Source organism: Eucalyptus grandis, chromosome 2, assembly GCF_016545825.1.
Source record: "Eucalyptus grandis isolate ANBG69807.140 chromosome 2, ASM1654582v1, whole genome shotgun sequence".
Taxonomy (NCBI): Eukaryota; Viridiplantae; Streptophyta; class Magnoliopsida; order Myrtales; family Myrtaceae; genus Eucalyptus; species Eucalyptus grandis.
The window spans coordinates 4,395,721-4,411,870 of record NC_052613.1 but is presented as its reverse complement, the minus strand read 5'-3'; the positions used below and the strand labels follow the sequence as shown (position 1 = coordinate 4,411,870).

The 16,150-nt window shown below is 41.9% G+C and overlaps 3 protein-coding genes across 4 annotated transcripts; 1 reads left to right on the top strand and 2 right to left on the bottom strand.

Annotated features, from left to right (window-relative positions):
- Nucleotides 1-2,522: 2,522 nt before the first annotated feature.
- LOC104442347 (ylmG homolog protein 1-2, chloroplastic) lies at nucleotides 2,523-3,568 on the bottom strand. Its single transcript, XM_010055750.3, has one exon. The coding sequence runs from the start codon at nucleotides 3,504-3,506 to the stop codon at nucleotides 2,760-2,762; it is 747 nt and encodes a 248-aa protein (XP_010054052.2). The 5' UTR covers nucleotides 3,507-3,568; the 3' UTR covers nucleotides 2,523-2,759.
- A 1,356-nt stretch (nucleotides 3,569-4,924) lies between these two features.
- Nucleotides 4,925-9,163, top strand: LOC104442349 (replication protein A 70 kDa DNA-binding subunit A). Its single transcript, XM_010055752.3, has 2 exons — nucleotides 4,925-5,425; nucleotides 6,295-9,163. Exons 1-2 carry the CDS (start codon nucleotides 5,094-5,096, stop codon nucleotides 8,675-8,677), a joined length of 2,715 nt encoding a protein of 904 aa, XP_010054054.2. The 5' UTR covers nucleotides 4,925-5,093; the 3' UTR covers nucleotides 8,678-9,163.
- A 123-nt stretch (nucleotides 9,164-9,286) lies between these two features.
- On the bottom strand, nucleotides 9,287-11,574 carry LOC104442348. 2 transcript variants are annotated; one of them, XM_010055751.3, is made up of 4 exons: nucleotides 11,451-11,574; nucleotides 10,705-10,869; nucleotides 10,300-10,593; nucleotides 9,287-10,009 (listed from the first exon to the last, which is right to left on the bottom strand). In XM_010055751.3, exons 2-4 carry the CDS (start codon nucleotides 10,843-10,845, stop codon nucleotides 9,374-9,376), a joined length of 1,071 nt encoding a protein of 356 aa, XP_010054053.2. In that variant the 5' UTR covers nucleotides 10,846-10,869; nucleotides 11,451-11,574; the 3' UTR covers nucleotides 9,287-9,373. The 2 variants fall into 2 exon arrangements, with proteins under 2 accessions (XP_010054053.2, XP_039161796.1); XM_039305862.1 differs by lacking the exon at nucleotides 11,451-11,574 and adding an exon at nucleotides 11,042-11,444.
- Between the last annotated feature and the right edge of the window lie 4,576 nt (nucleotides 11,575-16,150).

Below are 16,150 nucleotides of genomic sequence, written 5' to 3'. Positions count from 1 at the left end.
TTTTCATCAAAGTTTTGAAGGCAATCTAGCTGCCCCTTGCATTTTCAGTTTTGCCTTTTCTCTCTTTATGTCCTGCAATTCTGTGGTGTCATGGTGTCATGCATAAAATGAACCTTGAGGTCGACATTTTGTTGGAAAAGTAAAAATCATGCACAACGGTAACAAATTGAGGAGTAGGACAACTGGCTTTTTTTTTTTTTTTGGGGTTACTTTACCCGTTTCTAGCTAGAAGTACAAACCAAATACACAGTTGTTCTGTGTGGATCCATGAATCTCATGGATATTGCATGAGATCCACCTGATCTAGTGATCTACAGAATTAGTATACATGCGCACCAGGGGCATTTGACCGATGCTGAATGCAGTACTCTTAACTCGGGAGGAGCAAGATAAGAAAAATTTGCAGTATCTAGCATAAGGGGCCGAAAATACAGACAGTTCATACGAAATCTCGTGGATTGTAGCATATGTTATGCGATCTCTCCACCGAATACCAAGTAGCCGAAGGGGACAATGGCCAAAGACAAGGATTATTACTGCGAAAGATGGTCAAAATACATCCCTCATCCAAAAAACGAAAAGAACACGACCATTTCTTGAAGCTAACTAGTCATCTTGAAAGGATATACATGACAAATCAGTGACCAATGCCGAACGTCAAGGGCAACTTCGGACCATGTAGAATTGAAAGAAAGGCCATCTAAGAGTGTAACTCCAAAATTAAATCACGAAATAAGTATAAGGCAAAATATTTGATAACCTCTATTAATTCTTCCAGCAAATGGGGTTGGCATCTATTGCTCACATAACCCGTGGGTTGAACAAACCACGCCAGATGATACATCTGTTGAAATTCACACGCTTATCTTTGTTTTCTAGAAACATACGAGATAACCACTGTTCGTTCAGGACCTTTAAGACCAATTAAACGACCATATATAGGAAAACTCCCATGGAGATAGGAGACAAAATGACGAGGTCCAATAATCATAGCAACCCTCTTAAGAGGGTTACGACAAGAGTTTCAAACCCAGAGCAGAACGTTCAATTGAGCCGTAACTACTATTAACCAATTCTCAACCCCCAAGAGTCAAGACATCTAGATGGGCGAGCTCGTCGCCATAGCTCCACTGACATTCCAGCACGAATAGCATGGTTTTACATGAAAATTGACTCATGGTATTCCTCCACTTTGAACTTGTGATATATATAGATGGATGTGTGCTTTCACTGCTAAACCATCTGGCGCGAGGCACTTTGCTCTTCTTTCCAGTTATTAGAACTAGGGCAATTTCCAGTATCACCCAAAAAGGACTTTCGCCCTTGCTTCCTATCAATTCATCAGTGCACAACCTAATCGTAATGCTCCATACCTCCAAATCAGACTCAAGTAGTTGCTTGTTCTAGCCATACATTCCTCAAAGTACAAATAAAGAATCTTGAGTAAATGAAAGCAAATGACAGGGTTGTCAGCCAAAAAATCTTCTGTAAAGTTAATCGTCATTGGATGCCGAGGCTCTCTGTACTGCTGAAACATCTTCCCATCATATGATGCAACTAAGCATTTCTTCCCAAGATTGACCGTCAATGCCATCAAGCAGACAAATTCCTTCGTTCCAACTTTATACAACATCAAAAGTGGCTACAAAGGTCTGATCCTATAGTGTCATCTAATGTGGTAGTGAAAGCTGACAAAGTAAAGATGATGAACAAAAAGGCTACACACGTTACAGAAATATCATTTGCCAGCTAAAAATGCATGTCTAGTGCATACTCTAGAACAGGAAATGCTAGAGCAGCAAGAAAATTTCCTATTTTCAATGTGCAACCAGAAGGCAAAAGTAGCAACACGGGGGATATCTACAAACAGTTTCCCAAAAAGGCCAGCACCTGTAAAATCGTCTCCAAGGCTTTATTTCCCTAGTACTAATTACACTTAAAACAAAGGTACTCGGACACAGAAAAATTTTGACATTGGAAACTATGAAGAAACCGCAAGTGATAACATACATCAACACTTATACAGCAGTTGCCTAACTCACTGGACTGCATGCACATGCAAATGCATAGGCATTTTCCCCAAATTTTTGGGGTCAGTAAAGACATAGGGTTGGACTTGGCCTTGCAAAGATCACACATGGATCCACTATGTAGGGCATCAAGTGAAAGCTAGGATATCCACGGTGATAGGAGAAGTTCAACTAGTTGGTACTTTAAAGTCAACAGAGAGGCCTATGATTACCAGTTTCTACATGATAGTCCCAATAAACGTTCTCTTAAGAAGGCATCTAGAAAATAAAACTGAAAGAACGTCCAGCAATTAGCATCAGAAACTTTGACCTCACTCCATGTTCTACACCATTAAAAGTCCTCGACCCAATTTTAAAGTCCAATCAACTTCACCATTTTTGCTACACAATGAATATGCACATATAAATGCTCAAGTACAAGATAAAGCAGTCCCTCCAGACTAACCAAGAAGAATAGAAACTATAGCAGACCACAGCATGTACCAAAAATTCTTCAATAACTATACCTCAACATACCATCAAAACTTCAAAATTTCCAATATTTTTATTAGCTCGGCAAAACCCATATAACCACTATGGATTACAACAACTAATACTCAGTGTACAATCATACAAAGCAGCTTATGAAATCTAAATTCAACAAAAAACAATAACGTTTTCGCTCACTATAACAACCGTCCACCGACCCCATTTCCCACCATACTATCCACACCACTCTCCTCTGGTTATTCAATACATTCCCCTGCTGTTATTCAGGAACGAACCGAGAGTCCCCAACACTGCGAAAGCCAAAAGCGGGCTCACGTCCAAAGTATCGAAAATCGGGGGAATGATATTCCTAAACAAATTCAAATAGGGGTCGCACAAGTCCCTAATCGCCGACAACGGCTGCCGCTCCCACGGGATGTTCGGGAACCAACTGAGCAGAACCCTGACCATCAGAACCCCGCTGTAGATATCGAGCCACTTCGCCAGGCCGGCGGCGACCACCGTCAGGGGCGTGTTCAGGTGCCCGCTGGGGCGGTCGCGGAGCGCCGCGAAGAACAGCGGCCCCGCCGCATGCGACAGGCTCCCTCCGAGCTCTCGAGCCGCGGCGAGCTCCTGCGGGCCGGGGACCAATTTTGACAGCAAGGCGAGGGCTTTATCGAACGGAAGCGTCTGGACCAGCTTCGCAATCGAAACCGACACTCCTACCGCGAGGGCAAGCACGGAGCTCACGGTGCGGATCGATTCGCCGAGCTTTGCGTGCGGCGACGGAGCGGGAGCGGTTGCCGGCGGCGAGGAAGCGGCGGCTCTGGCGGCGAGGCTAAGTCTCGAGGAGGGGGAGAGAGAGAGCGTGCGGGGCTTGGGGAGAGAGTCGAGGCGGAGGAGAGGGACGAACGGGGGTTTGGGGGCGCGAGCGGCGAGAGGGTTAGGGTTTTGTCTGGGTGGGAGGAGGGTTCGAGAGTGGTGGAGGAGGAGGGTGGAAGAAGCCATTGCTGGTTGATTTTCCCGTTGATTCCTACGAGGTAACGGGAGTATATATTTTTGCCCGAGAAAACGTATGAAAGAGCTGGAACGATGCTGGAGCGATGCGCCATTTATACAACGACGCGCTCTATCCGGCCCAAATTACATAACCGGCATCCCATCGGCCGTCGACCGGGTCGGCCCATTAGAATTGTTTTTGGAAGCAGCGAGCCAGCGATGCGTGGACGGGAGCCAGTGGCAGCGGTGGTGACGGTGGAGGGCGTGGCATGGCGGCGGCGGCGACTGTGACGGTGGCAACAAGGATGGCAGCAATGGGGGGCGGGCAGGTGGCAGATTTTTTTCTTTTTAAATGAAGTGATGGTGATGATCCTGATTTCGGTAGTAATGTTAATGGTGATATTAACTATTAAGTGGATAGAATACACATTATAAATTTTACTCTGGAAAAGTATTTTTCAGAAATAAGGTTAATTTTCCTTTATTTGGTAATGTATGATCGAAAACGTTTATGTATGCCTTAGGAATTCATTTTCCTAATTATTCAAATATTTTAGATGAGTAATTCTAAAAATGTTTTCATCTTTTTAGATTTATGAATTCACATTTCAAAATTTATACATGAATGTTTTTATCAAATAAATTTTTTTCTATTGAATAATTATTTTTCATGAAAAAAAACAATTTATGAAAAATACTTTCCCTCAAACAAACGCACCCAATATTTATTTGAACTAATACTCACAACTCTTGACATAATATCAAATTGATATTAAAACAAGGAAATGCATTTTATTATAAATTTTACAGGTTTTTAAAGAAATTAAATAGAACAATGCCAGCCCCATCCTTGGCATTCTCTCTACATGCTGTAACTAACACTAAAAAGTTGAAAGGTTTGAGAAAGCAATTAACATCTTGTCATTGACTAATTTGTAATCGTGTTTCATAAAAATATAAAATAACATTAAAAGGTTACATCAGGAGATGATCCAAAACTTATTGTCCACTAATTTAACATACGAATATAAAATAAATATAATAATTTACTAATTTAATTTTAAATTTTAATGAGTTTTTTTTTTTTTGTATGATAACTAAGCGCAAGGTTTTCAAATCTCTCATTTGTCTTTTAAATTATGCATCCTCAATTCCTTAGCTATTACCATCTCTATCGGCGAATAGTAGGAGTCTCTTCATGGGGAAGAAATTCCCCATACGTGTTTCACATTTCTGAGGATCCCGAAGTCCAAACGACCCTCGAGACGAAACCTTTTTTACCCTCGAGATGGTGGCATCCCGAACATTCCAAAGGACAAAATTGGAATTCCAGGGGACCCCACGCCACTCGCACGTGCGGACGCGACGGCGCGAATTCCCTCAAAAGAAGGCATCGCATTTCAGTTTTCCCTCTCAAACCCAGAAAATGGCGCTTTCCGTCCCTCTTCTTTAGGGTTTTTGAAAAAATTTCCCCTCACTCTTTCTCTCCCGAGCTCTCGATTTTCGATCCGTCGCGATCGATTTCCTCTCGCCCATCTCTTCTCCTCTCCCATAACCCTAGCGACGGCGGCGTCCCCTTCTCGCCGGTTCGGAGAGATGTCGGCGGCGGCGGCGGTGAAGCTGACGGAGGGCGCGATATGGAAGATCTGCGAGCGCGAGCTCGTCGGGGAGAGCGAGGTGAAGCCGATCGTGCAGGTGGTGGACATGAAGATGGTGAAGACCCCCGGCAACCAGAACCAGAACCCGGGCGGCGCCGGCGCCGTGGAGAGGGAGCGGCAGAGGTTCCGGATGGTGCTGTCCGACGGGACCCACATGCAGCAGGGCATGCTCGCGACGCAGCACAACCACCTCGTCGACTCGGGGCGGCTGCAGAAGGGCTCTATTATCAGGATGAATCACTTCGTCTGCAGTCCCGTCAAGGATCGACTGTACGTCATGCGAACGTTTCTTTCTTTCCCCCTCCGATGGAGTCGCGTGCTTTTGCTGTTTGTTTATCTAATTCTCTTGTTCTTTTTTTTCAATTTTTTGGGGGTTACTGTGGGTTGGAATTGGTTCGACTTCGTTGTTTGGATAGACTATTTTGTCTCCGGATATGTAGGGAAGAGAAGAAAAATGAGTTTTCAGTTGTCGCAGGTGCAAAAAGGGCATATCATTTGCCATTGATCGTTGAAGCGATGGCTTTTCTGGGTTAAATACGTTTTTGAGGTTGGTGTGATCGGGCATCTAATGGTTAATTAAGTTATTAGGGGCCTTTTCATTACCTTATTTTGAATCGATAGGTGTTGGAATTTCAACTGGTCTGCTATCCATTGAATTCTCAACTGTACTTACAGGGTGTTTTGGTATGCGGATTACTTTGTTTTCATGGCAATTGGTCTAGGGCAAGGGAAGTTATTGATTATGGATTAGAAAAATTATCGATGATAAATTTGGAAGATCAGATATTTAGTAGATAAACAAGGTACGCTATGAGTTATTGTGATTGAATGCTCTGTCTGGATGTAGTAGCAACTTAAGTTGATCCCCTTGAAGCCTTTTGCATGTGTTTTTTTTTAGATGTTGCAGAGAGATGAAGAAAAATGGGGGGAGCTTAAGTGTTTGTGCCCTTAGAGTATTGTTTGAAGGAAATTGGGCAATTAATTGCTGTGGTTGTTGTCACTGTCTTCATCCACATTGCTGCTATTATCACTTTATTCAAGTGACAAAAGTTTATTTGCTTTTGGTGTACGTGAGTTCTTCAGCTGTATTTCATTTTTGTTAAATTAGTCCTCACGTTCACTCTGATTTGTGCAAGCAGGATTATTGTTATTGTTGACTTGGACGTCGTACTCGACAAGCAAGATCTTATTGGAGAACCTGTAATGGCGAAAGTTCCTGGAAGTGAAGCGGCAAAACCAAGTTTGCCCACGCCCTCTTTACAAAACACGCATGTTGGTTCTTACTCGAGTAATATTGATCAGGGAAGGTATCCTGCAACAAGCGCTGCTCCTTCTTATGGCAATGCTGCTCCCATTGCGCCGGTGTACTCAAACACAGAACCTGGTGTCCCTAGGTCAGCTCAGTTTGGTGGGTCCTATACTAATCAGAACATGGGTTTCCACAATAATACCAATGAATTTCAACGTTCACCTGTGAATACCTATGCCCACCAGCCTCGGCCATCATATCAGCAACCACCACCAATGTACATGAATCGAGGACCTATAGCAAAGAATGAAGCTCCTCCTAGGATAATTCCAATAGCTGCCCTCAACCCTTACCAGAACAGGTGGACAGTTAAGGCCAGAGTGACTGCAAAGGGTGAGCTTAGGCATTACAACAATCCACGTGGTGATGGAAAAGTGTTTTCTTTTGATCTTCTTGATTCGGATGGTGGGGAGATTCGTGTGACGTGCTTTAATGCTGTTGCTGACCAGTTCTACAACCAGATTGAAACAGGCAAGGTGTACTTAATTTCCAGAGGTACTTTGAAACCTGCTCAGAAGAATTTCAATCACCTCCGAAATGATCATGAGATATATCTGGAGACCACCTCGATCGTACAGCCATGTATTGAGGATGATAACCAAATTCCGAGGCAGCAGTTTCATTTTCATCCCATTAGTGATGTTGAAGGCATGGAAAGCAACAGTATCGTTGACGTGATTGGTGTTGTTCACTCTATAAATCCCGTCACTTCCATAATGAAGAAAAATGGTTCTGAAACTCAGAAAAGAACCCTTCATTTGAAAGATGAGTCTGGCCGAAGTGTTGAATTGACTTTGTGGGGGAGCTTTTGTAATGCAGAAGGACAAAGGCTGCAAATTCTGTGCGACTCTGGACAGTATCCCGTACTGGCGGTGAAATCTGGTAGAATCAGTGAATTTAATGGGAAGGCAGTGGGTACCATTTCTACTAGCCAGTTATTTATAGAGCCTGACATCGAAGAGGCTCGCAGGCTCAAGGAGTGGTTTGAGCGGGAAGGTAAAACTGCCCCTACAGTATCCATATCAAGAGAAATGACAAGCATGGGCAGGACAGATGCAAGAAAAACTGTATGTCAGATCAAAGATGAAAAGCTAGGGACTTCTGAGAAGCCAGATTGGATTACAATTTCTGCCAATATTGCATATATAAAGTTGGATAATTTCTGTTACACAGCCTGTCCCATTGTAATTGGAGATCGCCAATGCAACAAGAAAGTTACAAACAATGGCGATGGGAAATGGCGGTGTGATAGATGCGACCGCTGTGTTGATGAATGCGACTACAGGTACATTCTCCAGATCCAGATTCAGGACCACACTGGGCAAGCATGGGTGACCGCATTCCAGGAGTGTGGTGAGGAAATAATGGGTGTGTCTGCAAAGGAGTTGTTCTATCTGAGAACTGAGAATGAAGATGAGAGGTTTGGAGAAATCATTCGCAAGGTTTTCTTCACCAAATTCATATTCAAGTTGAAAGTGAAGGAGGAGATCTTTAGTGATGAACAACGCGTGAAGTCGACTGTTGTCAAAGCAGACAAGGTAAATTTCTCATCAGAGGCCAGGTTTCTTCTGGATTTATTGGAGAAGAACAGAGCAGATGGGTCTGGTTCTTCCGACGTCAGGTCGGAGAACATAGTTTCAAACTCCGGGATGAAAAGTACTTTAACAGGGAATGCTGAGAGTATGCAATCTTCATCTTTTGTGGGAAACCATTCCATGGGAAATAATGCTGGTACGGGAGGTTATAGGTCACCGGTGAGCTATACTTCGGCGGTTCAAAATGGAAACCAGTATAATGGTGCTAGACTTTCCACGACTGGCCCACTTGATATGAATTCAAGCTGCACCAGCTGTGGGAGAAGTGGCCATAGCTCCGGAAATTGCCCAAGCATCATGAGCGGCCCTTCTCAGACGATGGGAGGAGGGGCATACATGAATAGAGCACCTGGAGGTTCTGGTGATACATGCTATAAGTGCAATCAAACTGGGCACTGGGCGAGAGACTGTCCTGGGCTAAGTGGGGTTCCACCTGCCTATGGAAGCAGTGCCGCAACACCTGGAGGTTCTGGTGATACATGCTACAAGTGCAATCAAACTGGTCACTGGGCGAGAGACTGTCCTGGGCTAAGTGGGGTTCCACCTGCCTACGGAAGCAGTGCCGCAACACCTGGGAGGTACGGCATGGTTTCCAGGGAAAGGGTTGGTGGGTTTTGAGAGTAATGTAAAGGAGTCAGCTCTTGCTTAAAACATTTCTTATCCTGTTCTTTTGGATGTGAGCGGATGGGGAAAGCGTTCTTCACAGTTCCCCATGTTTCGTGGAGAGAATATGATGCAGGAGGATGCCCCGTGCGGTGGTGATGAGAAATATTTTGGGGGAAGGGTTGGAATAAGCAACTCTCGTTTCATTTCATGAGAAGTTCTGCCCTTTCCAGATTCTCAAGTCTATAAAGGAGCGGTATGAGTGCTTCGCCTTTATCATGATGCATAGGTGCTACCTTTCGCGGACTTTTGTTTGATAACCGTACTGGTGTACGTTGTAAAGTGTCGGCTCGTCTATTTTTCTTTTTATACTTTCCCCCAGTATTTTCATCAGATATTGTTGGGTTCTGTTTATATTCGTGTCCGACGTTTCTTGGCTTTTAAAAAATTGGTACCATCATCAAGCCAAGCTAAAGCATATGAATGATCTGTTAAGTAATATACCAAAATGCTTGACTCAGTAGAATTACACGTACTGTTATTATTTATTCCAGAAGAAGAAACGTACCGATCGCTGATTGCAGCAACCGAAAGATAGCAGGATAATTGTGATCGTCTACCATAGGGTACCCAAATAAATCTATATTAAAATGCTGCATGGATGATTATTCTTAGCTGTTCTTCACAGATCTTTATAATGAACAGAAACTACTAGTAACAAACACTAGATGCCGAAGCTGTACCACGAGCTTCTGCCGGAGGTGAGTTTCTCATCATTCCTTGTGTACTACAGTTGATGCTGGAAACATCTGCCTGGTTTGTACCGCAGTGAGCAATGCCATCAACTGTTACACACGGAGCCACCACCCTTTGAGCAGCAGCTTTCATCCTGATCCGTTCAGCTCTAGACCCAATAACTTGGCCTAAAATGGAGGCCGCAATCGTTAATGCCATAGCTGATTTTGGCATCACGACTGATTTTCTCAACATGGCGATGAAGGGTACAGCCGCATGAACTGCTGCAAACCATGATAGAGAAAACTTCTCTGTGTGCTCCCTCCACACACCTAAAGGCACGTTGGCTGCCATGCCCAAGAGTGCAATTACTAGCATCTTTGAAGGCAGGGGTTGAGGACGTAATGTCTTAACCAAGGCTGTCCGAGCAAGGGCCGCTCTTGCAGCGACTACTGCCGGGGGGCATTTGAACTTTATACCTGGCGGTGGCTGAAGTGCCTTTGCAACCAGTGGAAGGACACCACTGACGGCTCTGAATGACTTAGCTATTGGGCAATTGCCTGTCTGCAGCCATTCGTTTCCATGTGCCTCGTGATTGGTTGGATTTCCTTTCTGGAAAAGAAACTCGAAGCATGAGCAAGCCTTTAATAACAACAATGAAACATGATACTTTCACATGTTTCTGAGGTTCAAAATAATGGAGAAATGCCCGTGAGCTCTGAAGAAAAATTAAGACCACAGTTTTAACATACAGAGACTATCGGTATCTTTCAAAAGTTGTCTATTAACAGAGTTGTAACTCACTTTTTAATTCTACAACTCTTTACCAATATGTTGAATATTATCATCAGGTTAAACTTCCGATGCTTGAAATAGAAGCTTAACAGAGAAAGGTATACTACCTCAGAAGAGGGTCCTTTCTTGTCGGACGAATCAACCCGCTTCTTCTGTTTCTTCCATTTATCAGAAAAGGAACCGAAGCTGAACGGGCCCCCTGGGCCAAAAGCAGACAGACTGATGGTCGCTGCTTTTGCTGCTAAGGGATTGAATTGAGGTGTGGGCTCAGCAATAGGTTGGGCGTTAGGAAAGTGAGGACTCTCGGTGAGCGGGACAACTCCATTCTTTCCATGGAAGAGCTTAAAAGCCATGTCGAAACCTGGACCATCTTCAAAAATTGGACCTTTGGCACCCTGTACCTGAGTATATAGCCAAACATAAGAAAAGCCGTCACTCTACGGCGCAATTGTCAGATAGAGAAAACCAAGGATGTTAGTGCATGATATCCAGACAGAAGATGAACGGCTTACAGGTTGAGGGGGATCTAGAAATGAAAAGGAAAAGCACGTCGGTTTGTTTATGTTCCTCAGAAAGGGGCATCTCTGAAAGGCCTTCTCATCAAAGGCACAATCAGGCGCGCGCTCATCGAGACCCTTAAACAAGAGTTCCATCCCTGCTCACACCAGCAAACTCGCCTGCAGAAGGAAAATAAGACTGGGCTGTCGTTAAGAAATATAATCAATCACATTCGGGGCATGAAACTGCGGCCACTTCAATCGATTATTAGGCAACGTTTAGCACAGTCAGAGCAGCCGAACGAAGCAAGTTTCACAAGTCAAGCCAACTAAGGACATCGGAACAAATTACAGCAGCAAAATTCAAACTGCATGTATGCTGGGAATTAGCATCAGCACATCAAGAAATAACATAAGCAATGCTTCGCTGACTCCAAATGGCTTCGACCTCCCATTGTACATAAAGCCAAGGAACCCCATGTATCCACAGCAAGTCCCTCCCTCCCTCTCCCCCACAATAGCCAGCCAGCTTTCAATCCTGTGAACTTGCCATCTAATGTCAATCCCTCCTATCACACATCCGCGCGTGGGAATTTGAACAGAGCTCGAGCAAAAGTCCCAGCTCTCGATGCCGAATGAGACATAAAAATGATTGCTTTCGGCTCTGAAGACGGACGGACGGTTCGATACGAAGCGAGGGCACGGTCGGATCGAAGCGGAATCGCAATTCAGGCAAGCGATCGGGGGAGAGAGAATTTTACCTGGAAAAAGGGGAGGAGAATTTTCTCGCGCGGCCGGGAAAATTCCGAGAATCCCGAGAAAGAGCCGGAAAGAACGTGTGGGCGACACGGACGGAGGAGGAGGAGGGCGAAAGGCCCCGAGGGGTCTTATTGGAATTTTCAGTCAGTCAGTCAACTGCTGAGGGACACGTGGATCACCCAACACCTACTACTTTAATTTATTATAGTCCTTTTAATTCAATAATCATAATTCTTTGGAGGGAAAGATATCTCACATCGATTACCACAAAGTTTCTTCGACCCTTTTTTTATAAGGAAAATTATTCCTGAGAAATTATTATCCATCCTTTCCATATTTGGATAATGAAAAATCAATTATTTTATAGAAGGAAATCATGTTACCTAGCTCATCCGACACATAAAAATTAACAATTTTCCTTCAAAATAATTTTATGAAAAATATTTTTTTATTATGAAATTTTCGGTGAAATAAAATTTTAATTTTTGATCTTTCTCATATACATTACATTGATTTATTCTTATTTTTCTCTACATGTTTAAGTGAGCCCTCTTTTACTTATAAATAAGAAAGTAACGATTCAATTAAAATTAAATACCAAAATGGAATTATAAAAGTGAAAGGAATGGTGATTCTTTTTATGCTAATTTCACAGTGGAAATTGTACACCGAACATGAGGTTTGGTTTTTTTTTTCCCCTATAATGTTGCATGCATATCACAGGCATTTATTATTATTATTTCCTCGAATTTTTGTTTTGTTTTGTGCGACATGTTATGATCCAAAAACGGGGAAATGAATTTGAGCCACTTGCTCCCAAGGAAAATATCAAATACCATTAGTGGCGGTTTTGCACGTCACCATTTGTTGCACCGTAAACAGAAGAAAAACTAAAAAAATAATCATGCATAAAATATAGGATTAATACCCTGAAAAACTTTAAACTGATACATCCGTGACAAATTTATCCCAATTTATTTTTTTGACCATGAAAAATCCCAAACCGGTATACTTGTGATAAGTTTACTCCGACTGATCATAAAAAACCATAAACTGGTACATTTATGACAAGTTTATCACAAACTAATTTATTCAATCGTTAAAAAACCTCAAACTAGTAAATTTGTGACAAATATACCATCTTAATACCACAAAAAAATCAAAAAAATTGTAAACTGTGACAAACGAAGTGTAGAATCTCAAATTGATATACCAATCAACTGTCACGTGTAATTTAATTTAGTAATTTAGCGGTAAAATTTAATGAAAACTAATATAGGGTAAATTTGTCACAAGTGTATCAGTTTGGGATAAATTTATCAAAAGTATACCAATTTTGGGTTTTTGGTGGTCCAAAAAATAGTTTGAGATAAATTTATTACAAGTGTATTAGTTTGGGGTTTTTGAGGGTATTAACCCTAAAATATGTTGTAGTGGACATTTTTTTGTTCATAAAAAAATATTGATGCATAAATATATCCTAGCTGAATAATCATAATCTACCTCGCATCATGCTATAATTAAGAAAATTAGAAATGAGTCCGCCATATCATTTCATAATGGAAACACTATAAAATTTACAAAAATGCATTTACAAAATCTCGATGAGTGTCATAATCACAATCTTGTAGCACAGGTTGATCATGCTAAAACAATTTGATTTCGGAATTGTTGTTCATTATATATACTCCGTGCGTTTCAATTATAATTGTTTTCCAATCAATAGGTAAAAAATAGTCAAAATTTAAGTTAAACCTATGCTCTCAACGCTCGTTAACGGGAAAGGCAATTGCTTCGCGCGTCAAAATTGTGTCGATTATGCTATTCATCACATCAATGATCGATGATATGAAGTGACACTCATCTAATATTCGAATCAAAGACGGATAAGATTCCTCGTCAGCTAGGGGGTTCAAATGGGCCAAGTTCAAGCCCAACACACGGCCCAAAACGTGCTCCCGATCATTGCTTTGACGTAAATGGGCTTCGATGCGGATTATTGGAGGCTCATTTTGATCCAGCAAAAGCACAAAGACGGTTGCGGCATCCTCGGCGGAACAGGCAGAGGCCCTCGCTCTTTTGGAAACCCTAGACTACTTCTCCACCAGATCTAACCGAAGACTTCAAATACTTTCTGACTGCAAGATGCTCGTGCAAGGAGTGTTGAATGCGACAGACTTCAGTTGGGAAGTGGCACCGATCGTGGACCGAATCAAGGGGAAAATAAAACACTTCCAGGGCCTTTCTTTGGCCCATTGCAGCAGAGAGGCCAACCGGTCTGCCGACTGGCTCGCAAAAGCCCAAAGAGAGAAGTATCTTCCTAGGAATTGGGTAACAAACCCTCCCGATAGCTCGGTTTGATTTATTATGCGCCGATGCTTTTGATGAAATTTCTCCAAACTTGCCTAAGTAAATGAATGCTAAAGGTACTTTTGACCAAAACCAAAAAAAGCACAAGTTCAAGGAAGGAACAGCAAGCAATCCCAATTTCTGAGAAAGAAAGAAAGAGAGAAAGAAAGAAAACTACCGAGACAAAACTATGTAACATATGCCTTGAGAGATAAAGTCCAATTTGTTATTCTAAAGTCAAAATAAGTACGGCGAAATTCCCAAAGAATTGACCCATCGGACAATCAAGTCCTCAATGTTAAAATGAAAATCGTGCAATCAAGTCCTTAACTCACAACTGATCCCACATAGCCGACTCCATTATTCTTATTAAACTACACCGCACGACTCTCGAGCACACAAACCACATGCTCGATAATTGTCCCATAAATTTCATTCTAACACAGTCAGAAAAAGTTAATTTTTTTTTTTTTTTTTTTGGTCTCACTCCTCTCTTTTATGTACATGTATAGGCGATGCTCGTAAAAAACGAACCCCGAACCAAGTTTTTTCAGCCCTATTCCTTCGATCGCTTTACCGGGAGGCTGGCATGCATGTTGGCGGTCGTCTCCTTTGGATCAAGGAATGCAGGAAGTAGGCAGAGGTCACAGTCGGCACGCCGATTCAATTATTGAAGAGACCCGTCCTTCCTTCCTTCTTCCCATCTTCATCTCCATCACATGGAAGGCGCAGGCCATGTGCGCTTCTCCTTTTCAAGGACCCGATGCATGTTATCCCCGCGATCCTTCACTACGTGACTTCACGTAATGCATCTTCATAACGCGTTAAGATCTGCCCCCCTAGTACCCCTTTTCTTTTGCCCCCCACCTTTTGATTTTTCGAATTTTTTTTTCCACGTTTTCTTTTGGGTCGTAATTGTGTACCAATTTCGACGAAATTATCAATCTCGATCGCTCTTCCACCGCGTTGTCCTTTTGCATGCTTGAATGATTTTGATGTTCCATAATTGAGAATTTGTCGGTCCATGCTGACGGTTCCCCGCCTTTTTAATGCATTTTCTGAATCGAGTTCTTTGCGGAATTAAATGAATCGGACGACTAACGGGAAAAGGCCGCCATCAATTCATTGCTCGACTAAAATGACACTTTGTACGTGCAGAGGAATAAATCTGGTGACCTTTTTCAAGAGCATATGAATTCTTTCCCATAGATTTCATAAGATTAAAGTCGAGTTATTATTTTTTGAAAATACAAAGTTTTTTAGTTTGGATATCTTTTGTCAGTGTCTATTTTGTTGCGCCGGATCTATTTGGTGAAGATATTTTCTTGCTATTAACTTCTATTTCAAAGATCAAAAGGGAAATTACATGCAACTTTATCTGTCAATATCTGAATAACTTGAAAGTTCTAGTGTGCTTCGCATCAAATGAAAACCAAAGTCTGTGTCGTCTTTGCCAAATTGTCTGACTCTAAGTAAAGAGAAAAAGTCACCATCAATTCATTGCTCATCTAAAATGACACTCGAAATAAATGAAATTGTACATGGAGAGGAAATAAATTTGGTCACTTTTTCCAAGAGCATATGAATTTTTTCACATAAATATCATAAATCCGAGTTATTATTTTTCGGATTTAAAAGTTTTTATGTTTGGATATGTACTATTGACGTCTATTGTGTTGTGCCGGATCTCTTTGGTGGAGATCTTTTCTTGCTATTAACTTCTATTTCTAAAATAAAAAGAAAAGAAATTATATGCAACTTTGCTGATCAATATTTGAATATCTTGAAACCATCAAATGAAAGTCAAAGTCTACATTGTTTATGCCAAATTAGCTAACTCTAGATCGAGATAAACTCTGCACAAACTAAGTCATCATTGTCAAACCCCTCTTTTCCGAGACTTCCAAATAAAGCATCTCTTCTTTCCTCTCCCTTAAGCTTCACTTCATATCTCAAACTCTTGATTGGAGATAACCGACAGCTCGCAACCAGACATATCCGCATTAAACTAATTTATAAAAAAAAATTAAAAAAAAATCGTTGAGTCTGGAATGGAAATCGCTTCACTAGGGGGATGCAAATTAAGATGTAATTGATTTATATGTTTTACAAAAAGGAAAATAGAAGTTCACTCAGAGGAGAGATTGCCGGCTAAAAATCCTATAAAAAATCAGACCACCCTGACAAAAAATAAAAAATTAAAATTAAAGCGATTGAAGGGTGATTAGCCAAATGGATGAAGAATGTGAAATTGTAGAAATTCCTAACCCTCTAATATACGCAAAATTCGGGACAAATCTGCACATAAAGAAATATCATTCTCTCTTGTCGGCTTGACCCTAATTGTGTCCAT

What these genes read in the sequence shown, in the direction of transcription:
- LOC104442347 (XM_010055750.3), bottom strand. Translation starts at nt 3,506, where the DNA reads ATGGCTTCTTCCACCCTCCTCCTCCACCACTCTCGAACCCTCCTCCCA.
- LOC104442348 (XM_010055751.3), bottom strand. Translation starts at nt 10,845, where the DNA reads ATGGAACTCTTGTTTAAGGGTCTCGATGAGCGCGCGCCTGATTGTGCC. An exon ending in TTCTAGATCCCCCTCAACCT is followed by an intron (nt 10,594 to 10,704) that starts GTAAGCCGTTCA and finishes CTATATACTCAG; the next exon opens with GTACAGGGTGCCAAAGGTCC. An exon ending in AGAAAGGACCCTCTTCTGAG is followed by an intron (nt 10,010 to 10,299) that starts GTAGTATACCTT and finishes TTTCTTTTCCAG; the next exon opens with AAAGGAAATCCAACCAATCA.
- LOC104442349 (XM_010055752.3), top strand. Translation starts at nt 5,094, where the DNA reads ATGTCGGCGGCGGCGGCGGTGAAGCTGACGGAGGGCGCGATATGGAAG. An exon ending in AGTCCCGTCAAGGATCGACT is followed by an intron (nt 5,426 to 6,294) that starts GTACGTCATGCG and finishes TTGTGCAAGCAG; the next exon opens with GATTATTGTTATTGTTGACT.